General features: G+C 43.5%; 2 protein-coding genes across 2 annotated transcripts in view; both read right to left on the bottom strand.

The window, feature by feature from the left end:
- The window catches only part of LOC144688852 (uncharacterized), a 582,637-nt gene that overhangs the window by 269,724 nt on the left and 286,277 nt on the right, over nucleotides 1-26,636 (bottom strand). The window contains exons 11-14 of the mRNA XM_078555848.1: nucleotides 12,485-12,604; nucleotides 10,391-10,519; nucleotides 8,235-8,318; nucleotides 3,611-3,673 (exon numbers count right to left, since the gene is read on the bottom strand). Coding sequence (XP_078411974.1) covers nucleotides 3,611-3,673; nucleotides 8,235-8,318; nucleotides 10,391-10,519; nucleotides 12,485-12,604 — 396 coding nt within the window. The remainder of the gene's footprint in view (nucleotides 1-3,610; nucleotides 3,674-8,234; nucleotides 8,319-10,390; nucleotides 10,520-12,484; nucleotides 12,605-26,636) is intronic.
- On the bottom strand, nucleotides 21,982-23,287 carry LOC144688651 (uncharacterized). Its single transcript, XM_078555467.1, has 2 exons — nucleotides 23,016-23,287; nucleotides 21,982-22,046 (listed from the first exon to the last, which is right to left on the bottom strand). The coding sequence occupies exons 1-2, from the start codon at nucleotides 23,119-23,121 to the stop codon at nucleotides 21,982-21,984; spliced, it is 171 nt and encodes a 56-aa protein (XP_078411593.1). The 5' UTR covers nucleotides 23,122-23,287.

The raw sequence follows: 26,636 nt of genomic DNA on the forward strand, positions 1-26,636 counted from the left end.
TGTTATTATGAATATAAAGATTACATGACTAAGAGGTTTTGGGACTGTCTCTTTAAGGTAAAATGGAGTAGTGACGAGGATCATGTGACCTGCTCTGAATTCTGCCTGACAAAAGGCCTGGGTTGCTATGGGGGCAAGGAGGGCCAAGGCTGACTTACGGGGAAGAAGGTGCTAGGTGTTCACACCTCTAGACAAAGGCAAGAGCAGCTGTGCTGACTGTGGGTAAACTGTTAGGGCAGGAATTTTGCAGAATCGGGCCAGCTCCAGAGACCTTTAAAAGTGGTGGGCAAGAACTAAGTGCAAAGTCCGATGGATCCCATTTTTGCTGGAGGGGGAAGGGGTTAGGGCAGGTGGGAAGCCTGATATCAGCAGGGTCATTTGCAATTAGTGCTGACTTCAAACAGACCCCATTTTGGCTGTACTGAGGGCCTTAATCCTCAGTATGGGAGTCACAAATTGATGGAGTAGAAATAAACACTTGTGAAGGGTGGATAAGGTCTGTTTCAGTGTCATAATTTGAGGTGTTTAACAATTGGAAAATAAAACAGGCTTTGGCTGTCAGTGAGAGCTAAAAGAAGTCTGCTAAACTGCTTTGATTGACAGGCCATCTGGTGAAGGTTAGAAACAACTATGACCACAGTTTCAGTAGAGATCTTTGTTGACACTTCCTATACACTGTTACTATAGGTGAGGTCATTTGAATGTTTGGCTGAGTTTCAAAAGCTACAAAAGCATTATTTCAATGGAGGTGGGGGGCGGGCTGATTGACAGTTTAAAGACACCATTAAAGGATTCACTGTCCTTGATGTGGGGACTGAATATAAGTTGGTTGTTCCCATAACAGACTTGAAGAGATTTATAACCTTTGAATGAGTTTCATGAATGGGATTTTCTTTCGCTATCATGTGTGTATGAATGTGAGCTGTATTAGATTGTTAGCAGCATATTTTTCATCTCCTCATGGCTCCTGAGGTCTTCCCATGGTAGATACTAGGTGAGTGGCTATAGGTGGCATGGGGTATGAGAGGCCATGGGAGTATGAGGGGCATGAGTGGTATGTGGGGGGCATGTGTTGGCATAGAGGGGCCATGGGGATGAAGGGGGGGCGGTTGAAGGGATGCAAGAGGTGAGGGCTAGAGGGACTTCCAGCTTCTAAAACAACCGGAATAAAACCAAGGCAGGCTTTCTGACTGGGCACCTTGGCAGTTGCCCACACCTTTAGCTTCCTAGATCTGTTTCTGGAGTTGGAGTGCCCAACTCAATTCCACCCTCACCTCCCTGGGGTGAAAATTGGGTCAAATGGGACCCTTTGAACCGAGGCAGCTCTACTGAGCTGGGAAATTACCCAACTCGTGACACCTGCCTAGGGAGCAAAAATTTGGCCCTTGTTCTTCAAATCTCAAAGGGAGGTGTTAGGGATGTCAGACTTTGTAAATGGTTTTGCTTTAAACTGTCTGTTTCCTTCCAAGACAGAATGGCGCTGGGCATCTAGAAGGTAGCTAATTAGCATTTCTACCTGGATACAAGGCCCATCTATTCATGTTGCCATCAAGATGGGCTTAGAGGGGGGGAAACATCAATAGAAAAATAGTGTAGTACCAGGTTGCAGGTTTCCAAAGAAATCACTGAACCTCACAAACACAAGTCAGTCTGCAAGAGACTGAGAGGGGGAAAGAGCATGAAGACAGAGACAGCCAATCCTGTGCTGAAGCAGAGAAAATGCTAACTCTGTTGGTCACCATGCAACACGTGGGTGGGAGCTCATGCTCAGATTGAAGAGACTGAATTCATGAGGATTTAAAGGAGGCTGGAAGATTCACCTAGCTTGGGCTAGAGGGAGGAATCTCCAATGTAACCCTCACAGTGAAAGTTCAGTTCTAGGATTAGAAGTTACCCAGCTGGGAAAGGCAAAAAAGAAGCAAGCCATTGGGAGCTGAGAATAGCTTGGTCTGGTTCCTAGAAAATAAAGAGTCCACCTAAGGGACAGGATGAATTATAACCATAGCAACAGCTTTTCAGTCGTGGTAAAAGCTAAATGGGGAATTATCTTGTCTGTAGTTTAAAGTATATGTTGCCAGCTGAATAATCTTTAGACAATGTTGCTTTTAGTTTGTTTCTTATAGTAGTGGTCTTAAAACGTGAAATCTTGTCATGTGATCCATTCAATCCATCATTGAAAATGTAAACAGCTTTTTAAAAGTTATTGTTCTCCACTGGGATCCCACTGGACATTGTCCACATGTGGATAGATTTAGAAAGTGTGAAAATAAAGCTAAGCAAATTAAAGATGGGTAAGATGCAAGGGGTATGTTTGGCGGAGGGGTAGGAAGACAGATGTGCTGTAGATACTGTCCAGTTTAGGTATAGAAATACAGCTTCATCACCACTAATTGCACTGCCACCAATTATTCACAGTGGGGCTGGAAATCTCCAGATCATCTGCTGTAGCTTTGCTACAAGATTGGCAGAAATCCAAAAAAAAAGTGGTGCTTACTCCATTTTCCCAGACTTCCTGCCGAAAATATGGCAGATGTTCAGGAGGCCCCAACCCCACACAACCATTCTCCCCCTAAAACCAACCCCCACCCCCCATCCCACCCCCCACCCCTCACCCCCACCCCCCACCGCCACCCCCACCCTCATCCCCAGAAATTTTAGGCACAGGTGCCCAGCATTGCTAAGAGAGGTGTGATGCCTTCATACACTTAAATCCCCACAGCAGTGAATGCAATTGATGCCCAGCCATTCAGGCACTCATCCGTGGGTCAGATCAATTGATTCAAATGGAAATGCAAAAATGTTTCTGTCCAGCAGCCAATTCCTGCTCCCTCCCTCCCATTCCAAGCTCCCTCCCTCCCAATTCCAAGCTCCCCAATGCTTGTTGAAGTTCTCGCCAGATAAACGTAAATATGGCTGACCCCTGAAGCTGGTCCACACAGGGGAAAGTTCTGGCCAACAGATCTAAAGGCAGATCATGGCATGCATTGACAGCAAAAATGAATAGAAGAGGAAGAGAAAGAGAGTAAAGAAAGAGAAAAAGGGAAAGAGAAAATGTTAATGGGAGGGAGGGGAAATGATAAAATAGAAAACCCCAGTGACACTGCTCTCATTAAAGGGTGCATAATAGAGGTAATTACTGCCATCTTCTCACCGGGCAACACTATCAGCACCAACAGCTAAATGTCACTCTCACCTGCTGGGTATCTCTGTATCTTCTATCAGGCTGTGAATTGCTTTGCAATAATCAAGGGGGCAGGGTAAAATGAGGGAGAAGGGAACCTGATAAACCCCTTTTGATAATCAAAGTCGATTGGAACCCTGACCAAGAAAATACAATTAACAATCACAAAACATCGATGAAAGCGCTATCACTAACAAAAAAAACATAAATGAAAATCTGTACTTCATGCTAAGATGGTCACAATAAGAAACCTGAATATTGATAAGTTGGATTAGCCCAGTCAACTGTGAAAGCTGTTGCTTCCCTGCCTTCCAGTAATCAATGTTGTCAGAAGCGTAGGTGCTAAACATCTCCACAAGAAATTACTTGGATGAGACAACAACAGAGAATTGATGATGCTCCACAAAACATGACCAATGGATCATTTACCTTTTCTAAAAGTTCCTGGTTGCTTCTAAAAAGTAACTGCTTATCTTCCACCCATTTTGAATCCTAAAATATACAAAATAGCAAGAAACAAAAAGAAAATGTATTACAAAATCCCTATGTAACAAAACAAAATCTTAAAATGAACTGCATCTTACAGTGGGTGCAGAGAAAGAAAGTCTTTAAAAAAAAACGACTCGTGTTTTGGAGCACATTGAAATACAAATGGGCTGAAATTGAGCTGCATGATATTAGCATGCAAATTCTGAACACTTCAAGATGAAATTTCTTTGTCTGGTATTTGAATTTGGGCCTTTAGCTGTTCCTCACTTGAACAGATTAACTCTTCCCTTAAATTAGCAGACAAAGCAAATACATGAAAAGACATTGCACGCTAATATTGCACAGCACCACTCCGACCCCAAAAGTTGAATAATGAATTCATAGAAAATAATAGATGTATTGCAATTTAAATTTCTCTAATGATCTATCTAAGCATAGTTATTGCGGTGAATTGTACATTAATTTAACTAAATAGACATTTAGACTAATAGGACATTGTTTATTTGCTAAAATACAAACGCATTTACATTTGATACTGCATGTACAATAAAAAATGCATTATTGCTGAAAAAAGAGACTTTTTTTTTGTCAAAGCTTTTCATCTTGCACTCATCAGGACAACCCGCAAGAATACCAAATGTAAAAGGAACAACAATTTATACTGTATGAAAAGAGAGTGCTGGTTGGTTGGCAGGTGAATTCTGACTGGAGAGGAGAATGCACCAGTTGATAAGGACTGAAAGTTAACTGCCAAGCATTGTTTGAAATTTAAACCAGGCAGATAGAGGCAACCCCTCTACCAATCAGACTCCACTTGCCAACCAATCAGCCCTATCTTCTCATATAGTATAAGCTGTTGTTCCCTTTACATTTGGTATTCTTGCAGATTGTCCTGATGAAAGTAAGACGAAAAGCTTCAACAAAAAAATGCCTATTTTGTTAGCAATACTCAAGTTCTGTACTACCAAACAAAAAATACATTACTTTCGAACACTGATTTGAGCTTCCTTAATAACAAATGGATAACTGGGTTTAGAAATAATTAGAAAGACAGTCTTAAAATCCAGTCAGGCTTACTGCCCTGGTCTACAGTCACCAAAACTAATAGGATCTTTATCAGCTTGAAGCAGAGAAATATTGCAGGGTGCTTTATTTAGTGAAATTATTTTTGTCTATGCATAGAATACTAGAAAGGTTGCAAAAGAAAGCTCAACTTACACATCCAAATAAATGGAGGGAGAATGGGGAGAGAAAAACAACATTTCACACGAACTGAAATAATTTAGCAAATATGCAAAATAAAATCACAATAAGCCAAAAGTTATAGCATTATTACAGGAAAGAAAAATACAACAAATTCAACAAATTAGGAAAATGTGCACACGCTTTAAAGTGCAACTTAATCAAACTAAGCTTGATTTTAAGATTTTAACATGACTATTTGTACAGTTCTGATCATTCATCTTTTTGATTGCTTAACGATGGAGTGGAATCACTACCAGGGTCACATTATACAGTCCCAGTAATTTAGAACTCTGATAGTATGAAGTAAGGTGTGGGCAAAAGCACTTTCACCTTACAAGTACATATCCGTACCCACCACTCATCTGGACTAGAGATATCACTATCACAGCAAAAGTCGTTACAGAATGGTGCGCAAGTCTAGAGCTGAGCAGCACAGGCAATGCTGAGCATGGCAGGGGTTAACAAGATTTCACATTGCCTTTCTGATACAACCGTCAGCCACAATGAGAGCCAGCACAAGCACAAGTTTCATTCAATTATCTTTGTAAATTTTGTATTTAAGATTATACATACACTACAAAGTCTATTTTCTTCCAGTCATCAAAAAAGTAATTTTGCGAAAAGTAGGTTTCCTCACTTCACAGCAATTGTTCTTTTTTGCTAACATTAGTGGATGGGCGTAAGGTGTACCTTTACATCATTAAAAAATAAACTATTGCTCCAGACACTGGAAATTGTCAAGCTACAGGTACTTCAAAAATAGAAATTCACAGTGGTGTACATGTTCCCATGTGGGTTTGGAGCCACTGCAAGTGCAAGTGTCTGAGTCACACATTTAGAATGAATTCTGAGCCAGTCATTTTTTTTTAGGAAACATATACAAAGCATTTAATCCTCTTGCACGTTCTTAACATTATAAACAATGTTCCAGATCATTCAACCGAGTAACAAGACTGTAACTCCAGCACATCAGAGAAAAAAACAAACCAGCAAGGTTAATTTCCATGCACACAGTCAACATGCAGAGTTTAAATTAGAGCCTCTTGTGCATCGCAGAGAGAACATTCATTTCACCTTGAGGATGTAAAATGAGATGCCCTGACAAAAAGGTATGTGCCATTTATAAATATCGCTGGGGTAACTTGACCCAACTGCTCCACTGGCATAGAATGTCACCTGCTGGCAGCACCAATCAGTAACTTGGGCAGAACTGATTGTCGGAATGTCATGAACGGTGCAGGCCTGAGCTTGGGATACAAGCCACTTGCAGGCGGGCTTCACCCACCAGCAACACACTAACCCATAGTTCTTAAACGGGTCTCAACTGAGTGGTTCAGTTGTGAAGTTAATTTTTACAGAGCAATGCTTTGGCCCTGCTGCAATGCAGGAATTACTGTAGTGACACATAGGTCTACAGAGGGAACAATGCTTTGTAAACTTTCTGCCCCTCTACCACATGCTCCTTAAAAATCACCCCCATTGGCCAAGCTTTTGGTCACCAATTCTAATAAATCCATTTTGAGCTCAGTGTCAAATTTTATCTGATTATAGCTGGTATTAAGCACCTTGAGAAGTCTTATTAGATAAAAGGTGCAATAAAAATGTAAATTGTTTTTATTTTTCCAACAACAGTCAGTCTTAAGACCCAATGATTTGTAAGCTGCACACTGTTTTACCAGAGCTCATCCTTTTGAATCTCCAAAGCAAAATGACCATTTTTCTGTCTGTGACATGCCAGTTCTGCTTTGATCACTGATCTCCAATTTGACAACCTACACAGGGGCCTGGATTTACTAACTTGGTCACATCTCTGATGGTCTTGCAAACCTTGTTGACGTTTCCCCTTATTTGTGTGTAGAATTTGCCTGCAACCAGCAGCCAGGTCAGATCTGTGGCTGCAGGTAGAGGCAGTGACAGAGCTGTATGCAGGAAGGTTATTTTGCTCCTCAACTTTAATTTTTTCCCCCAAATGATGGGGCATATGAAAGACTGCTTTCTGACAGTGCTGGAACACACCCCTCTTCCAAATTACACTCAAGGCCCTCTGCAGCCATTGGTCCATGGCGCAGCAAGTGGCCAATGCTCAAACAGGACAAATGGCAGAAACACAGTGGATGCACATGCCCACCTACATAGAGATGCATGAGCCCAGTGGGCATGTCCACTGGGAAATAGAGGGAGGACAACAATTGTGGAGGGGAGCGGGGGGTGCGCGGAGAGAAGAGAGAGGAGACAATGGGGTATATCACGTCCTCAAACAAGTTTATGCCTACAATTGCCCCAAATCTGTCCCAAATAAAATCATCACGGGGAAAGAGAAAATCAGGAAATCATGCTCACTATTCCCTTATTGCTGTGTCCTTGAATTTCAGAATCATCTCACTGCCTTATTCTTTCTTAGAACCTTAAAACTGTGGAACTCCTTCCTTCATCAAACAATTTATGGGTTTTCCAAAACCAGACTTGGATTCACCTAATCTATAGTTTCCTCTCCAACTCACTCAGACTCTCTTTAGCTTTAAATTTGGGTGAGTGTTTCTTTGCTGCACTGAGATGGGAATCTTAAATCTGGAACAGTCTAACTAGAGAACTATAATTAACATGCTGGCAAAATACAAAGTTCTCTAATTATGCAAGTGTACTGCATTAAGCATCTTGTTCTGAATTACAATGGGGTAGGGGGGGTGCATAATTAACGAAGCAAAACCAAAAAAATGCTGAAAGTCATCATTTCTTAACCCGCTGGGGCAAAAGAATTGGAAACAATTTTCAGAATCAGGTTTAATAGGATGAGCAGCTGGGTACATACTTTCAACAAAAAAAAAATGCAATTTCTCAATGTTGTGTCATTTTAAAATACAGCGTTGAAACTACCTGAACAAACCTGGCACAACACGGAGAGCTGCACTCCAACCTCAGCACTAGGTGTAAAAACTACAATGGCCTGTCAGCTCTTATCAGCAAGTGGCCTGGCGAAAATTCAGGAGCTTAAGTGTGCAGCCTGCAAAGGTTTTTGAGAAGGTGGTCAGAGGCTTATTTTTCATAAATTACCAGATCTATTCTAGATGCTTTCTAAATCCTGCCAGAATCACTTTCCTAGAATGTGCTCAGTCATGATGTGCATATTCAACAGTGTAACCCACCACACAATTGTTTGGGAAAGTCAAAGCTGTGTTCAGTGACTGAAAGGTGGTGCAAAGTCGATTTTACAAGGTCTCCCAAGAAGTTACCAATGATCATTGATGCAAATTAAACCAAGGATGCTGGAATAAATCAGTATTACAGCCAGTTGCACACACAAATTCTCAGAGTCTTTTACCTGCCCTTTCTCAGCAAGTGATTTTTCTAAGTCTTCAATTTTGGCTTGACATCGGAGGAGATCAGCTTGTAGCTGTTCGCGAGTCTGTTAAGATATGTTATAGTTCATTGTAGATTACACCATAGAAATGGAACATTCAGGCCAATTTTACCTGTGCTGCTTCCTTACTGGAGAAATCAGAAACTGATCCCACTGCCCTGCTCTTTCTCCGTGTGCTTTAAATGTCTCTTCCCTTATAGAACGGAATCATCTTGACTTCAGCAACTAGAAGTATTCCATGCTCCAAGAGATCTATGTATACAAGCTACTAGCCTCTTTCCTCATTCGCTTAGCAGCATTTCAAAATTATTAACCTTTTATTACCGAACCCCTAATCAATGGCAAGATTTTCCCTATTAACCTTATTGAGCCCTTTATAATTAAAAATACCCAAAAGCTTACTCCCCACTTGTGAGCAATTTGTGTTCCATCATTAAGTACACATCCAGTCTCTAACACTGAACAACGCACCAGCGTAAAGAATTAACTGAGGAAAGTTGACATTGGCTCAGATATTCGCTGAGAATCCCAGAAATGGCCTAAAATTCGAAATCTCGTGCCCAAACCCAGTATTTTCCATCTTCGCAGGGGCAGGAGTGGAGTTGGGTCAGGGTCCGTGCACGCACGATTCGTGGATGTAGCTGGCCATTTAAATCACCAGCAGCCTCCACTGAAGTGGGATTTTGGTAGGCCAGGAGTGCAGGACTCGGAGTATGTAGATTAGAACAGGTAAGATGAGGTCTAAGCTTAGTGGATTCATTAGGATAGCCAGAGCGCCCCTTTCGATAGGTCCTGGGATACCTCTAGGAGATGTAAGACACCCTTTGGGATAGTTAAAAGTGATCATGATCATACACTTGTCACTCATTGGAACTATCAATCTGTCAAAGAACTGTCAGGGAGCTATCCAGTAGTCAAAGTACTGTCCAGCTGGTTAAGAACTGCCCAGCTGCCAAAGAACTGTCAAGGAACTGTCCAGCTGTCAAAAAACTGTCAAGGAACTGGTTGTCTGTCAAGGAACTGTCCAGCTGTCAAAAAACTGTCAAGGAACTGGTTGTCTGTCAAGGAACTGTCCAGCTGTCAAAAAAACTGTCAAGGAACTGTTCAGCTGCCAAGGAACTGTCCCACTTTCAAAGAGCTGGCAAGCAGTCAAAGAACTGGCCAGCTGTCAAAGAACTGTGAAAGCTGTCAAAGAGCTGTCAAGGAGCTGTCCAAGGATTCTATGTGAGTTGGCATGGAGGGGGCAGGAGCAAAGGGTGTTGAGTGGGGGCATGGGTTGGCATGAATTGGCACTTAGTTGGCATAGGGGTATGAGGGTCCATAGAGATGGGTAGAGAGGCATGGGTTGGCCTAGGGGGTATGAGGGACCATCGGGGTGGTGGGTGGGGGCATGCATGGCATTGTTGGCAAGCATCCTTTGGCAGTGCCAAACACACAGGCTTCAAAATGCCTCTCACTATGTGGGTAAACTGGCATTAAACGTGCTGCAGCAGCTGTCCTCCTCCCTCTCACATCTCAGCCAGGCATTTTGGCAACAACTGTGAGGCTCTGGTGCCCATGCAAAATGTTTAAATGTTCCCGACCTTAGGATATGGGTTGAGGTCAGCAACACTACAGAGGGAGGTCGGAAGTCCTGTACCATTGTGGCATCACAGGGAATTTCTGGATACAGCAGTCTTAAATCCTCATATCAAATTAAAATTGAAGTACAAAAAATAGTGTCAAAAGTCATCTATTCGAGGCTGTTTGTGAAGCTGTACAGCCCTAAGGCGCCAAGGTCGAATAGGCTCTTGCAGATCATGTAATTGCACTTTCAAAGGGTTTTTTTTACTCCTGGAATAATTGGTCCTAAGTCAGCTTTATGGGCAACAAGTCTGTATCAGGTCAAACTTTTGTTGCGCCATGTTTAAAAATAAATACAAGTTTTAAAGATGTATTTTGTATCTGGGGATGCTGGTTCGTATGAATAATTCTGTATTAACAATAGTTTGCTGAACATCTCAGTGGTGACGTTGCTGTGTTGAAGAGGAGAAGATGGAAATTGAAAGAGGAAGGAGGGTTTTGCTGAAACAAGGCCGCTTCTCGATTAAGAGGACCATGCCACAACTTTAACCTACCCTGGTTTCTCGCTCCACATCCAGAGTTCCACCAACTTGCTCTTGAAGCAGTGCATAAGCTCTCTGGAGAGCCTGGTATTCTCTAGTAAGCTGACGGAATCTCAATTCAGATTCTTCCCTGTTTATGGCCTTATAAAATGGAGGAAATCTTTGGAATTAGTCATCAGTTCACAAGAAAATCTTATAAAGGAAATCAAATGCAAATATTCACCTTTATAAAAAATTGAGCATGGAATCAAACGACTGTGCTCTTGTATTTAGTAAGAACATAGGAATTGCAAAATCCCTTTCCACATGGACTGCAGCGGCTCAAGAAGACAGCTCATCACCACCTTCTCAAGGGCAACTATCGATGGGCAATAAATGCTGGCCCAGCCAGCCAAGCCCACATCCCGTGAACAAATTTAAAAAAAAAACAGCTCCAGGCTTCTTTTCAGTTTGTACTTGATTGATTTTCTAAAAATGATTTCTACTCTTGCAAATATGTTTCTTTTCATTGCTTGTTGAGCCAGGAAATGATCCAATTCTATACTGAGTTTCAAAGAAGTCAGTATTCATCGCGTGATTCCATTGGCTGCTGATTTAGCTAATTTAGCTAATGGCTTGCTGTTTATTATACCTTCCTCAGGTTTTTCTGTCCAGGCTTTCCAAACCAAACCCTTTAGCCCTTCAATTGTAATAACAATCATTTCCTTACTTTTGCTTTGTAGTATTCCTGCCCCAATATAGTTTCCCCTTTAACAAAAACAGAAAATGCTGGAAAAACTCAGCAGGTCCAGCAGCATCTGTGGAGAGAGAAATAGAGTTAATACTTTGACTCTGTATGACTCTTCTTCAGATCTAAAGAGAAGTAGAGATGTGATGGATTGTATACTGCTTAAGAAGGGGTGGAGCAGGTGGAGCATGAGAGAAGGTCAGGCATAGGTGGGAGCTCAAGAGAGATTGACAAAGATGTCATGGACACAGGACAAAGAGAGTGTTATGGTCGTGTTAATGACTAAAGAAGGTGCTGAAAGTGGCATAAAGGTAAGATGGCTTGCTTTCATTATAGTTTCCCCTTCTCTGTACTGGAACTCACCCAGCCCCTGGTAAATAGAAAAAGCACAATTGACTTCATGTTTCCCAAATGGCTTTGTTTACATATTTAATTATTGAATTCCCCACCACAGTTTTGGATCTGGAATTAATTCTTATTTCTAGCTGCTTGCTCAACAAGATCTCTTCCACGATTTTATTTCTTTCCTCTTTTACAAGTATATCACTCGTTTCTTCCTATTCCAGATTTCTCATGTGCTTAAAAATGAACATGAATAGCCCATTCACTGTTGAGCAGGTATCACATGCTGGTCAATCACAACAAAACATGAGTGGAAGGTCCAAAAGGACAGCATGCAAAAGAGGAGATAAAGGACAAGCCAGAGACAGAACCAACAGCAGCAATGAATAAGCTCACCTCAGCTCTACCTCTGTAGTAAAATCAGTACTTGCATCAACACTCCCAAGTCATGCTCTCGCTAACAGTGGCGCTAGTTAAGCACGTGCTCTTACCGTCACCATATATTCTCTACAACTGCCATTCTTAACACATGAGCACCAGTGGCCAAGCATACTCTCAAAAACCTGACCAGCATAACCAACTCACTGCGATTTTAACACTCACTGGCACTGCCTCACCATATGTTAACCACATGCAATATATTGAGAAATTATTGGAACAGCACAGCAAATTTGCCAGCATCTGAAAAGAGGGAAAAGGAAGGTTTATATTTAAGGTACTCCCTCAGAACCTGCAATTTTAACTTACCTTTTCAGATGCTCACAAACATTGTGTGTATTTCCAGCATTTTCTGTCTTTATTTCAGATTGTCAGTAATTGCAATTACCTTATGTTTTTCCTCTCTTAAACAGAACAATTATTCGTCAGACTCTTTATTTATTAAGTTATCAGGCAACTTGCTGGATGTTGCTAATGCGTAAGGAAGTTTAATTTTTCAGTAAACGTTTTAATCAGTTCTGTACTTTGTCACAATGGATTTCAAAGTCCCTTCAGAGCTCCAGTACCAATTGCTTGGTAAACAGAAAAGAGTAATTTACCTCATCTAGGTCTTCTTCTGGAGTTGCTGGTGTCCTGTCCGTTGTATACGAGGCTACTGAAGAGGTTTCTGAATCTACTGATTCCTCATCAAATCCAAAAAATGTCTCTACAACATGCCTCTGAAAAAGAGAATAAAATACTGATGAAGGTTACCGAAGTTCTCATAAACATCGCTATTTTTGTCAAACATTCCCTCTCTGTATTATCTTTGTGGTGCCATCTCAGCTTTTCAATGCGCCATTGAGTAAGTTATTGAGTAAATTAAGCTGTTGCTTCATGTGTCTTGTCAGCTAAGATGCAGCATTTGTAGAGCTGCTCGAGCACAATCCTTTGTTATTAAGTCAGAGAGACGTATTCAAAACAGAAAATTGTGGAGAAAGGAGAGGGTTTTCATACCACAGCTGTAATATGTTGTTGTTTTAGTCACTATAAACAGGCTCCTTCTCAAAGGGGTTTTACAAGATAGGAAGCATGTCCAAAGGCCTGGGCTAATACTTCAAATCATCTCTGAAATTAAAAGCTGGTATTAGTAAAAGTGACCATTGACAAGAAGTTTGTCATAAAAATTCAATTGGTTCATTGGCTCAGTGAAGAAAAATCACCGTCCTTGCCTGGCTTGGCCAATATATGACTCCAGTCTCACACTGACATTGCTGGCTCTTAATTGCCTGCGGAACTGGCCTTTCTTCAGCCGGTCAGAGAGATCAGTAAGAGTTGGTCATGCCTTACCAGCCTGATTTAATTTTTCGAAGAGGTGACTCAAGTAGTGTGTAGGGAAATGTTATTTGTACGAGCTTCCAAAAGTCTCTCATAAGAGACTGTGAACTAAGGTTGAAGTTCACAGAATTGAAGACAAATTTTTGACCTGGTTAGGAAATTTTTACCAGGGGACCAAGATCTCCTGACTTTGAGTGTGGAAATAATAGGTAGGTACTCTAATTGGCAGGATGTGACTGTGGCGTCCCACAAGAACCTGCGCTGGGGCCTCAAATATTCGCTGTGTTTCTTAACGACATAGATGATGGAATAGAGAACCACATATCCAAGTTTGCAAATGACACAGATAGGTGGCGCTGTGTGCAGTATGGATGAAAACATAGGGTGCGGTTTAATCGACCCAATGGGGTCCCGCCAACCAGTCGGAGAGCTGACTGGGAACACCCAGTTCAATGGGGATGGCCTTATGGTATTAAATGCCCTTCAGGCCCATTGTCCAGCCTTCCTTGGGATTCAGAACCCCGGTGGCAGAAGTCCCACCCACTAAGAGCTGTCAGCCAATCAAAAAGAAAAAACCGTTATTATTTACGTTAGACTCAGGCATTTTATGGGAACTCCCTAAAGACCACAGAAATGGAAACACACGTTGGGAGGAGTTATGAAAATTAATGGGGGAGTGAAGTAGGAGACCCCTTTTGAAAGGCCAAGGCCCAAGAGAATGGCCTAAGCAATTTGCCAATCAGCTCTGGGTAGTGTATGCTGAAACCTTAGAGGAGGAGAAAGAGAGAGAAAAGTTAACTGGAAAAGCATCAAATCATTACTGAAGAACCCTAATCAGCTATTGTCTGTCTTATATAAGAGCTACCATGGAGAACTGGTTTGGCCCCAGTGATGAGGACAGTGGATAAGGTGCGACGGGAAATCACAAGATTATTTAAATCTCATGAGGAGATGGGTAAAGGAAATCAGTCTGAAGGCAAGGTACGCAAAATGAAAGGAAGAACTCCAAGGAAGTGGCAATAGGAGGGTAAACCCTTCAATCCAGCCTCGAGGACAGATGAAGAATTTGTTTTAACTGAGGAGGAAAAGGTCATTTTTCAAGGGACTGTAGGAAATCTCAGAAAAGATGAGTAGAAAGAGATAAAAAGTAAACCCCCCAGAACCAAGTCTCCCTAGCTATAGGGAACTAATGGGATGTGCGGTCAATATTATGAATGAACAAAAGGCTCAATAGGAAGATAGGATCCACTCATCTCAGGGAAGTGAGGATCCACTCATTGAACAAATCTGACGAGGCCGCTCTCAGCCTAAGTACCTGTGCCCACTCAGATACAATGAGTGCAATGGACCATGTATAGACATTATAGTAGAAGGAAAGAAAGACAATTGTCTAATCGACACTGGAGCTTCTAATACCTCTCAAGTCTCCATGGTCTAGTGAAAAACCTTACGCACTCGAGGGATTTTCAGGCAAATCAGTGACTGGGTGGTATCTAAACCATTAAATTTTAAGGTGAGACCCCTGCATACTAAGTGGACTTTAATTTTAACGCAATGGGACCAACCTGGAATGGAGATGCAGGGATCCAACTGGATGCTGGCACATAACATAGTGGTGGACATGCACAACAACTATCTGTGGGGTGAAGTGGATAAAACTGACCAAGTGTTGGTTATTCCACCATATCATGGGAAGGCATGGACTGTGTCTTCAGCAGGGCCCTATGACCTGGAAACCCTAAAGAATAGTATTTCAGAAAGGTGCTGGCAGACAGTAGAAGAGAATAGGGAAGCTTTCTCCGCCCATAAACATGACTGTGGAAGGGTGATGGCAGGTTAGGGAAGGAGGAGATTCTATGCCTGGACTTCAGGAACAATATACCTTCCTGAGGGGGAGAGAATCGGACCGGACAGGGCAGTATCATCTTTGGTAGATCAGAGAATCTTGAGACCTTTGGTCGCTCACGTAAATTCACCTACTTGGCTGTTAGGAATCCAGCCAGGTTGTGGCAAATGATCCTCGACTGCAGAGTCCTTAATAAAAACATCCCTGCCTGTGCGCACACTTTGGCTGCAGTAGGCAATCTACCTGGCAATATACCAGGGTCAGCAACAGTCTTTACTGTGTTGGATATTTCAAACAGATTCAGGTCAAAACCCTTCTATCCAGATGATCAGTACAAGTCTGCCTACAGGTGCTTCATTCAAAGGGACCCAGCATCAGGTCCGCTGAGAGCCACCCCCCCGCTCTTGCTAACCCCATGACCTCCACCCTGCAATCCCCCTCCCTCCATCATTCACCCATGGCCTTTGGCAATCCTGTGCCTTGGGTGGGTGTGTTACTAGCAGCAGCCACCGCCTCCCAGGTGGCACTGCTGAGCAACGGAGCTGCTGACCTCTGATTGGCTGTCAGCTCTCAGCCAGAGGGACTCCCACCCCCCCAGTGTTCTTGATCCAGGGGAAGGCCGTCCGCTGTCCAGTTTAGTGCCTGATTGGCACGTAATGTGGCGGGCCATCTGGAAAAGAGTCTCTCTGACTCTCCTACATTAAGTTCTGCCTAGCTTTTCACAATTGCTAGTCACGAGTTATGGCATAATTACTCCAATTGATTCAGAAACCCCTATGGGTCTGTGGTAACAATGCGAAGAGGCCATGAAATTACTACAGAGGCAAGTAAGGTGTGGAAACCAGATGGAGAGAGCATCCTTGGTTCACAATCACATGTTTTCTTTTAACTGGCTCAGAACAGTGTTAATGGATGCCTGGCAGCATCAACCGTTTCCCTTCTTAGCTACAGCCAGAGCAAGTGGAGAGGAAGAGTGGGGAGGATAGATAGGCAGTCCATATAAAACTGAGATCATATACACTATAATGAACAGGTATCATGGATAGTTTCATCCTCAAGTCATTCCCAGCTATGAACTGTACTTCATTTACTTTGAGCAGCTTAGAACCAGGTGTCAGTTAAAGGCAATGCAGCCAAACAGTCTGCCTTAAGCAAGTTTTATGCTCAGCCTGTGATGTGAAATTAGGTAACCGAAGTGTAGAATTAGAGCAGGAAAGCAAGCTTAAAAAAACCACTGTGCATCACTCAAGCGCCTAAAAGGACATCACCTGAAGCCTGAAGTGCATCATCACTTGAAACATTGTCATGCTAATTATTCAAGTTTTCCGCAAATTAGTTTCTTTGATTTAATACTGAAATTACAATGGTAAAGTTCTCACTTCACACTTCACGCATTTCAATCTGCATCTCATTAATTTTGAATCTCACAGGCACCATGAAGTTAGTTATATTAGAGCTACATAAAAATTCAAAACAATTCCATATTTTGAATGAGTTAGCTCCACAACATGTCACCCGAATCTGACATTTGTGGTTTCTCAAGGGCTTTGAGCATTGCCAAAAAGTCCAAAAGTCATTTACCTGCGCTTGACCTCTTCAGCACAGAAAGAGGAAACCATGGGCGGAATCTTGGTGGCAGCTGCAGGAGTCTCAGCTGCCAGCTGGACAGCTGGCAAGAGCCCTGCATTGCCTCTTTCAGGGAAGGCCAGCTACATCTTGCTCCACTCTTGCACTTTACTGGGCAGCAGCAGGGCCTACCCCAGGATCAAGGGATCCCCAGGGATGGAAGTCCAGCCTGGCAAGAGCTGCCAGCCAGAGGCCAACAGCTCTATTGAATGGCAGCGCCACTGGGGTGGCAGCGCCACTGGGGAGGCAGTGGCTGCTGCGAGTACGACAGCCACCCGAGGCCCAGGATCATTGCTGGATCCCAGGCCCGAGGTGAGTGATTGCGGGAGTGGGATCGCAGGTTGGGGGTGGAAGGGGGAGAACAGTCGACAGCAAAGCCAGGGAGGCAGCTCTCTGTAGGGCACCCCCACCTTTTCCAATGCCGGGTCCCTTCGTCAGGTACTACGTGCCTTTGAACAAGGGACCATCGCACCTCCCCCCTCTCCTCCAGAAGCCCGCAAACAAACACAACAGGTTCTCATCCTACCACCGCTGGTGTTAACCCAGTCGCAGGCGGGGGAAGTGGGGGTGTGATCTTGCCACGCAAGAAGAATCATACGCCCAGTAAAGGGGTAAAGCTTCAGCAGAGAAGAGATGAGAAGGGCAGGGTGGAAAAATTGATGTTGAGAGAAAAAAACAAGCATCATGTTGTCATGTAGCTAGGATTTCGCCTAGTGATGAACTTAGGGAATTAAAGTACAGATCACAGTTAGGAATTTGCAGCTGAAACCTCAGGCCAGCTTCTTGTGCATCATTGGTACCGTAAATTTTGTGTTCAACCCTTTTTCTTTCACTACAAGAATTTTGGATATGGAAAGAAAAGTGTGGCTGGAGGGGGGGAAATGCTCAATTAACATATGAAGCACCCAACAATATTATTTGTATTTAACATAGCCAATCATAAATTGATCACCCTTCCTTTCTATGTATATTTTCTGAGCTTAAAGGATCTTTACATAAGGCTTTGGGTGGAATCAACCGGTCGCGTTGGTGATGGGCGTCATGACGGGCGTGAGCGGACGTTAGGACGAGAAGGCCAAAAGTCAGTTTCACCTTGTCGTGAAACCAGTTTGTGATTGTCTGTTCCACCCATCAATGGCAGGCCCACCGCTACACACCGGGAACCGAATTTCAATACTTTAGCATCTCATTATAAGCCCTGATCGCTGGAATCATCCTCCCCCTCCCAACGCTGGATCATCCGGGCTGATGTGTTTCACAACTGTACATAAGCGACGTGCACCTGACAAGCTGCACTTTGCTCGGGACTTTGAGGTTTGTTTGCCTACCTTGCTTCAGGCAGCCCTCATGGTTTTCAGCGCCAGGCTTCGCATGCAGCACCACATCACTTTTACAGGGGCGCACAGGCAGGTCTCTATCTACCAGACCAGCCTTAAGGCGGGGGGCTCGGGCTTGCTTGGGGAAGGGGGCGAAGTGGACTCAGGCAAGTGAAGAGGCTGCAGGCTGAGTGCTGTACTGGGGAAGGTGGGGGGTATCCCAGGGTGTGTCTGGGGGCACATGTTGATCTGTGCAAGTGGCCTCAAGATGGTGAGAGCTGAGGAAGCAGTCTCCAGAGGAGATGAGGCCAGATGGAGATGTGAGGGTGTGTGCGAGAGAGTGAGTGGTGATGTCTCTTGAGCTGGCAGTGAGTGAGATGCCAGTGAATGTGTGATGGGCTTGTAAATGGATGAGTTGAGATTGATGAGATGGTTGCCATACCATCATTCACGCGTTTTCTGCACTGGATGGCTGATCTCTTGTGTGCAGCATTGGCACTGACCACCTCTGCCACCGCCTCCAAAGCTAGAGTGGTGAGACTGATAGGCCTCCTGCAGCCAGGGTAGGAGTAGAGGACATCACAGCGGGCCTCCACAGAGTCCAGAAGGCCTCCCAGGAATGTGGCATTGAATCAGGGGGATGCACTCTTCTTGGTTTTTGGGGCCATGTCTTCACCGGAGCAGTCCTGGGGCTGCAAGCATTGAGAACTGTGTGCGCGGCTGCAGTTTAAACATGGCGCCTTGAATAAGGAAGTGACGAGGTAATGGCGTGGCGGGCAAATCAGAGGCCCCCTGCCAGCAATCAGGTGTGTTTCCTGAGGCTGCATTAGGTATGAGGCAGGAAGGCCTGAAAATCCACCATTGCGGCCAGCGGGTAAAATGTCGTTTTCACACCCGCTACCGCACTTAGTGCAATTCTGGGACAAATCCGCCCTTTAAGTTATAAATTAGTCAGCAGTATGACTGCTGGTGATGCTAACAGATGACGCTGAACACATTCTCATGGCATTTCATGGTTTGTTGGCCTTCATAGTGAGAGGATTCGAGTACAGAAGCAGGGATGTCTTGCTGCAATTATACAGGGCCTTGGTGAGACCACACTTGTAATATTGTGGGCAGTTTTGGTCTCCATGTCTGAGGAAGGATGTTTTTGCTATAGAGGGAGTGCAGCGAAGGTTTACCAGACTGATTCCTGGGATGGTGGGACTGACATATGAGGAGAGATCGAGCCCGTTAGGATTATATTCGCCGGAGTTCAGAAGAATGAGGGGGGATCTCATAGAAACCTATAAAATTCTAACAGGGTAGATGCTGGAAGGATGTTCCTGATGGTGGGGGAGTCCAGAACCAGGGGTCACAGTCTGAGGATACGGGGTAGACCATTTAGGACTGAGATGAGGAGAAATTTCTTCACCCAGAGAGTGGTGAGCCTATGGAATTCGTTACCACAGAAAGTAGTTGAGGCCAAAACATTGTATGTTTTCAAGGAGGAGTTCGATATAGCTCTTGGGGCGAAAGGGATCAAAGGATATGGGGAGAAAGCGGGAGCAGGCTATTGAGTTGGATGATCAGCCATGATCATAATGAATGATGGAGCAGGCCCGAAGGGCTGAATGGTCTGCGCCTGCCCCTATTTTCTATGTTTCTATTTCCATCTCTGCTATTTTAACACAAAAGGTAACCAGCTTATTTTCAATGAGTTAATGTCTCCAGTAAAATTATTGACAAATGGGTGCCATATAATCACATCAAAAAGTATCTGTAAATGTGATCATTGAGCCTCATCAGTATTTATGTAACCTAATTAATAATTTTGTATATTATAGGATTACACAACCTTCCTCCTGACAAGCTTAATAAGTGACTGTAGGCAAGCAGTTTGGTTTTTACATTGATCCAACAATAGTAGTTTAGAAAGCAAGGGCTAAATTTATCTGTCCATAGAGACAGGTGCTCAGGTGGGGAGATTTACATGGCTGGCTGGCATGCTGGTTTCCAGATACCATCATGCCCCTGTTGCCATTTTCCCAGAGTCTGGGTGGATGTAGGAAGGGTAGCAGCAGGTCCAATTAAGGGGAGTTAATGGCCTATTAAGGCCTACTTTCAGGGCCTTGCAGGCCCCCTCAAGGCATTGAGGTCTGGGCCCACTGCCTGGAGGCAGCCTCCTGGTGGAAGACCGAGCACCCAATGCTCCAGGTAGGTTTTGATCCCTCCCCACCAGTTTGACTATAGCTACAGCCACAGGCTTCCCTATGGAGGGGCTTCCTTTCCACATGAGGGGATTTTTTTTAACCTTAAAAGTTTGAGTTTCTGGCACCCAGTTCATGTTTGTGTGAAGGTGGAGTGAAGCAGTTACCTTTGTGCAGTTGTGTCTGCGCTTTTCTTCGTTGAACTCCTCGGCACGAGGGAGGGAAGCAGGAGGATGGCAGCTTGTATGGAGGCTCGGGACAGGCAAGGGTGAGTCACTGGTGGGAGCATGGGTGTGGAGTGGGGTCAGGGGCATGGAGGAATGGAAGAGGGATCCAAGGCAGGACAGAGGGTAGGGTCTGGGGCATGGAGGAGTGAAGTGAGAAGGGCCTGGGTGTGGTGGAGGAAGGGGTGGTGGGAACAGTCAGTCAAGATAAGAAAAAAAGTGGCGTCATTGGGGGTGTCAATACTGTCCACATGTGGGTCCATCTCAGGGTATTGGCAGGCCGAATCCTTACAGGGCTTTGAGTTCACCTACACCATTTCAATTATTCCCGCTGAGAGTGATCTCAGATAATGGCCGGAATTTTCCGGACCCATCGCGGGTGGGACCCACCGTGGGTGAGGTGGCGCCCCAGCCAGAAGTCCATTGACTTGCAGCGGGATCCAGAAGATCATGGTGGCGGGCGGGTGTGGAAAATCCCACCAAATGTCTTTTACAACGCATAGAACAGCTAAGCTTATAAGTTCAGCCATGCCCCACAGAGTGGCGAGTACAACACTGGGCACTAACATGAACATTCAATAAAGAGTGAATACAAAAACACAACATTGTTTCTTCAACATGAAAGAAATGTTCTTAACTCTGCTGTAGCCATCAAGGCGTGGCAACCTTTGGCAAAGCTAGTCTCAACAAATAATAATGATGCCAACATGAATAAAGTTTCTTTCATGGGATGTAGGCGCCACTGACAAGGCCAGCATTTGTTGCCCATCCCTACTTGCCCTTGAACTGGGTGGCTTGCTAGGCCATTCCAGAGGGCAGTCAAGAGTCAACCACATTGCTGTGGGTCTGGAATCACATGTAGATCAGAACAGGTAAGGATGTCAGATTTCCTTCCCTAAAGGGCATTAGTGAACTGGATGGGCTTTTATAACAAAAAATGATAGATTCATGACCACCATCACTAGTTTTATATTCCAGATTTATTAATTGAATTCAAATTCCACCAGTTGCTGTGGTGGGATTTGAACCCATGTCCCCAGAGCATTAACATGGGCCTCTGGATTACTAGTCTAATGACATTACCACTATCTCCTCCAATGAAGCTAATATAATGTGAAATACTGACATGTGAAATTTAAGTCTATGTTAATGGCAATGGAGTTGGGCAGGAAGGTTTGTTGCTGTGATGCAGGGCTTCGTTGTTTGCCTAGGAGGCTCTTTTGTAGCCCACCAGTACCTGCACTGTCAGCTGAGGGCAGGTTTCACCACTGAACAAATCCCCCCGCCCCCCCCTGCATGATCACGTATCTCTGTGCATGTCGCCAGCACTTTAAATTTTAATTGTAATCACGTGGGAACTAGCAAAAAGCAACAGAGCGGAAGTGGTGCCCACTCTCTGTTCCAGTATCGCAGTTAAAATTCCACCTTTTCTGACTAAATTAGGGGATCCTTGTATTACCATTTCTTTTTCCTGACACAAAGGTAGCTTCAGTTTTAACTTTCAGACCCAACTGCCCTGCTCACCGAATCTTTAATGATTGAAGGCTGTGTGCTGTCACACAGAGTAAATAGAGGAACTCAGAGCCACACGTCACAGGATGGTGACCCCTTGTTGACTATGCTGTCAGGGGGATGGTTTTTCCCTACCAGAGGAAAGGTGAAATATTTCAGGTCAGTCACAAGTGGAGCACTAAATGAATAATACTGAGCACCAGCTGTTTTAATGGAGTCCAACATTGACCAGGCCCCCAAGGCTTACGTTATTGAGTATTACATGAAAGCTTAGCTGACCCCAGATGTCAGGTCTCCACTAGGGCGCAACCAGCAATGGAAATGGCCCCACAGTACAAATTTAAACACTTTTCCATAAAAAAGACTCAGGAGGGTGATTAGAAGCAATTCATCGAAAGCACTCCCTCCACCAACAATGCAGCACTTTGAAAGGTGTTTCTGAACAAGTTTGGCTCAACAGTACCTTACATTATCCTCGACTCTGAATCAATCATTCAGCATTGCTATTCTAATAGCCTTCTTCAGTCAAGATTAGCATTTATAAGTACATGTATGCACATCAGCAAGGCTCAGTGAGATTTATCTCTTTTTTCATAAATCATCTATTTACTGCAAGGACTTAGTCTAAATTCAAATGCATTGGATATTGTCTTTTTTTTTGTTGCATGGGTTTTCATTCATGTCAAACAAGATGATAAAGCTCATTTCTACTTCTCGTTTTCAAAGTGTTAATTCTCTTACCGTTAAATTGCTTTTGCATTCTTAATTCATTTTTACATCATACGTTTAGATACAATAAGTTCAAAATGAGCTGCTAGCTCAGTACTGAGCCCAAGAGAAAAAGAATGAACAAATGGGAAATGCACTAATTCGGAACAGTATTTACAGCCAAAACATTTTTTAACCAGCCTCTGGCGGAAATATATTTACATTTCAAAAAGAAAGAAAAGGATGATATTGTTTCATAGAACTAGCTACGCTCACAGTAACCTCACAGACAAAGCACTGTGGATTTTGTAAAAATCAGTTCAGTAACCATGTCTCGCACTAATCAGCGAGAAAAAAAAAAACATCTTCAGTTGCTGGAAGGACATTCTTACCTTCATGCTTATAAGTCATTTCTTGGCAGCCAGAGAAATACAGACAAACCAAAGCACATAAGCAGATGAAACAGGAAAAATACAGCACTAGCAGTAAATATTCCATTTTAATGCTTGAGCTTCTTCACAATATCTCTCTTATTGGAGCATTTGTTTCCCTGTATGAACATGAGGAGGATGACAAAACAATTACTACACCGTCCGTAAAACAGAGAAGAACAAACAACTGGCTGCTAACGGCAGTACAAAAATCTTCAGGTCCGTCTTTTCACGCCTTCTTTGGTGCTGTTGCTTTGGGTGAAATCCAAGGAAGTATGCAATGCCAATACTTCCCCAAGGCTCTTATGGAACACCCTTCTGGGTCTCTTGGCCCCTCCTCCTACTGCGGGCACTGCTGGTTATGTACAACTGCACTCTCGTCACAAATCAGAATCTCCCAGGCATCACACCAGTGAATCTGGGCAGGTAATTCTATGAAGTGCGTGGCACTTTGAAGATCACATGCACGTCTCATTCAAAATATAAAGGAGGGATCCAAGTTTTCATACAGCTAATGCTTTTAGCAACAGGTAAGAAGACCTAAGAGCACAAAAGCCTACAGAATGTTGAGCATTGAAGACCTTGCAATTTTTTTTTCTAACTGCTTAGTTGCTACTGTCACTATTTACTTGTCATATTGGCTCAGACTTAGCGGTAAGAATAACGGTAAGGCTATCAGCAGCCACCCTATAAAAGCAAATCAGACAGTAACATCCAGCATCTGCAAATCTAAGAATCAGCAAGTTATTGTTCGAGTTGCTCTGCTCCTCCACAAGCTTTGCTCTAACAGCATCTTGCCAGAGACTCTTCATTCACATAGATGTCAGGGTCAGTACTTATCCATTAGGTACCCACTAAACATGCCGGACAAAGTTGGGTCTTGTTCATTTAAGTGTGAGTGGAATTTGACTGGTGTGGTAAGTCTTAATTACTGTGAAACCACCTCTCCAGCATTGCAAATTTACTTTTATAAGTACGGAGTGCAATCCCTTCAGATGTTAATAATTGATTAAAAAAACTTTTTTTCACTTCTTCTGTCTGTCAATCCCATCATTTTTTCTCCGTCTCTTTTCTTCTGTACATAATTTTACATTTAATTAAAGGGCCGGGTTTTCAATCGAGGTTCAGGAACCGGACGTGGGAGCTAGTTCTGGGTTCTGACCCTGCATGGTGTGCATTAGGTGTGCCCACTGCAATTTCCCTGCCCATTAAAGGCCAGGGGGTGGTCTCGCCATCCAAGCAGGGAAGGCGGGCAGGCTCCCAATACTGCCGGGCCAATGGGAGCACCTCCAACACTCAAGAGATCTGCAGTCCCACTGGCTGAGGTGGGAGCTGCTGATGTGAACATGGAGAGTGAGAGGGAAAATTGAAGGCAAATTTATTTATATTTTTTAAAAAGCCACAGCTGCTTGACCAGAATCCTGCAGGGGATAGCCAGTGGCTGCGGCTGTTGCCTGGTAGCTCTTATGGTACAGGGGTTCCCTCCGGACATGGTCCAGGTCAACATAGGTTGCCCACATTGCTGACTGAAAATTCCATTTGGCACAGTAATAGGGCTTGTAGCCACATCCCTCATTCCTCTCCCATTTTCCTACAAATAGCCTTGCTAGTGACTTGGTCTGTGTGGAAATGTAACTGGGTCATGTTAATGGTCTAGCTCACATGATATCAACATACTTGGCCCTTAACAGAACCTTTTTTTTTTATTCATGTGCAGGATGTGGGCTTCGCTGGCTGGGCCAGCATTTATTGCCCATTCCTTGTTGCCCTTGAGAAGGTGGTGGTGAGCTGCCTTCTTGAACCGCTGCAGTCCATGTGGTGTAGGTACACCCACAGGGCTGTTAGGGAGGGAGTTACAGGATTTTGACCCAGCGACAGTGAAGGAACGGTGATATATTTCCAAATCAGGATGGTGAGTGACTTCAAAGGAACTTCCAGGTGGTGGTGTTCCCATCTATCTGCTGCCCTTGACCTTCTAGATGGTAGTGGCCATGGGTTTGGAAGGCGCCGTCTAAGGAGCCTTGGTGAATTTCTGCAGTGCATCTTGTATCTGGTCCACACTACTGCTACCTTGCGTCGGTGGTGGAGGGAGTGAATGTTTGTGGATGTGGTGCCAATCAAGTGGGCTGCTTTGCCCTGGATGGTGTCAAGCTTCTTGAATGTTGTGGCAGCTGCACTCATACAGGCGAGTGGGATCGCTCAAGGAAGGGAAGCTAGACTTTCTAAAACAGAGGCTGCAGTCTTTGAAACAGCAGTTCTTCAGCTATGACTGGCTCCTGTTCCTTAAAGGGAAAACATGGGTAGCCAGTTTGTAGTTCTGGATATTAGTCTGAATCATCCACATTATCTAGTGAGTGCCATTAAAGTCAACGCTATGTTCAATCTATATAATATGACGTCATTCCACTGGGTAGTTACTTTCTCGAAGACACAATACTAGTTATTTGTTGAGTTCCTCTTTGAGCAGTTAGAAGCACATTTTGAAAGCATAATGTAAATAAAGGATTTACTTAGGCTAAGAGATTACCTCACTCATTAATTTTCAATAGATGCAGCTGCCAATTTTGATTTCATTAGTCTGGGCATGACATTTTCGAGCTACAGACATAATCATTTTTGTTTCTGCTTTCTGAGTTTTCTTTGAAGCCTTATAATTTTTGTGATAGTTTGAGGCACCCTGTTTCTGAATTGGCAATGTCAGCTCAGATTATTAATTCACAGTGGGACTTGTACCCACAGTCTTCTAATTCAGGAGGGAAAGTAACATCAATTAAGCCAAGCTGACACCAGTCACCAAACAGGATTACACACACAAGTGGGTTGAGGCTGCCAATCGACAAATCCCAGCAATAACTTAATGAGACTGCTGCGTGTGACACAAAAGGGTTTTAATGCATTCTGAATTTTAATAAATAGATGTTTTCCTTTAATCAGCACCTTTGATATAACTGGAGCTACTGTTCACATTAGTACCACTCCTATGTCACACTATCGCAGTGTTCACCCACAAAAAATGTTGAGGATAACTTGAACTGTATCATTTTACTGCTCATCATTACAACCTATTTATAGTATATATTTTAAGTAGAATATTTCAGTGCCCTTACTTCACATTCTCAAAGGGACAAAGAGCATTAGAACCATATTGCCATCGTTTAAAATACATTAGCTTCTTGTAGTAGCATCACAAGATACTATAAAACAAGGAAGCTACACAGTTAGGAACATAGGAATTGCTAGGCAAAAAAAAAAATGACCAAAGTCCATCTGCTTTGCCCCCTATCATGCTGGCAGTCATACATTAAAACGATAATGGAGTTGTCAACTCATACGGAATGGGGAAACAATTAAAGAAAAACACCATTAGCAATATAGGAACAATAAACTACTATTGATCTGAAACCTAAAGTATTACAGGGCACATGGGAAAAAAAGAACAGAAGCTGAATCTAAGCTATTTATTATATTCACATGGTCTCCCTAGCGATTAGGAGAGCCATTTGGATTTTTGTTTTGTTAATAATGGGTCACTGACTTTCGTTGAAACCACTAACTATAAAGCACAAGTCAATTCTCTGCAAT

Source organism: Cetorhinus maximus, chromosome 1 (assembly GCF_964194155.1).
Source record: "Cetorhinus maximus chromosome 1, sCetMax3.hap1.1, whole genome shotgun sequence".
Taxonomy (NCBI): domain Eukaryota; kingdom Metazoa; phylum Chordata; class Chondrichthyes; order Lamniformes; family Cetorhinidae; genus Cetorhinus; species Cetorhinus maximus.

Bases quoted from the DNA above. Each gene is read 5' to 3' on its own strand.
- LOC144688651 (XM_078555467.1), bottom strand. From the start codon at position 23,121: ATGGAATATTTACTGCTAGTGCTGTATTTTTCCTGTTTCATCTGCTTA. The intron at 22,047-23,015 runs GTAAGAATGTCC...TTCCTCTGGTAG, and splicing joins AATGACTTATAAGCATGAAG to GGAAAAACCATCCCCCTGAC.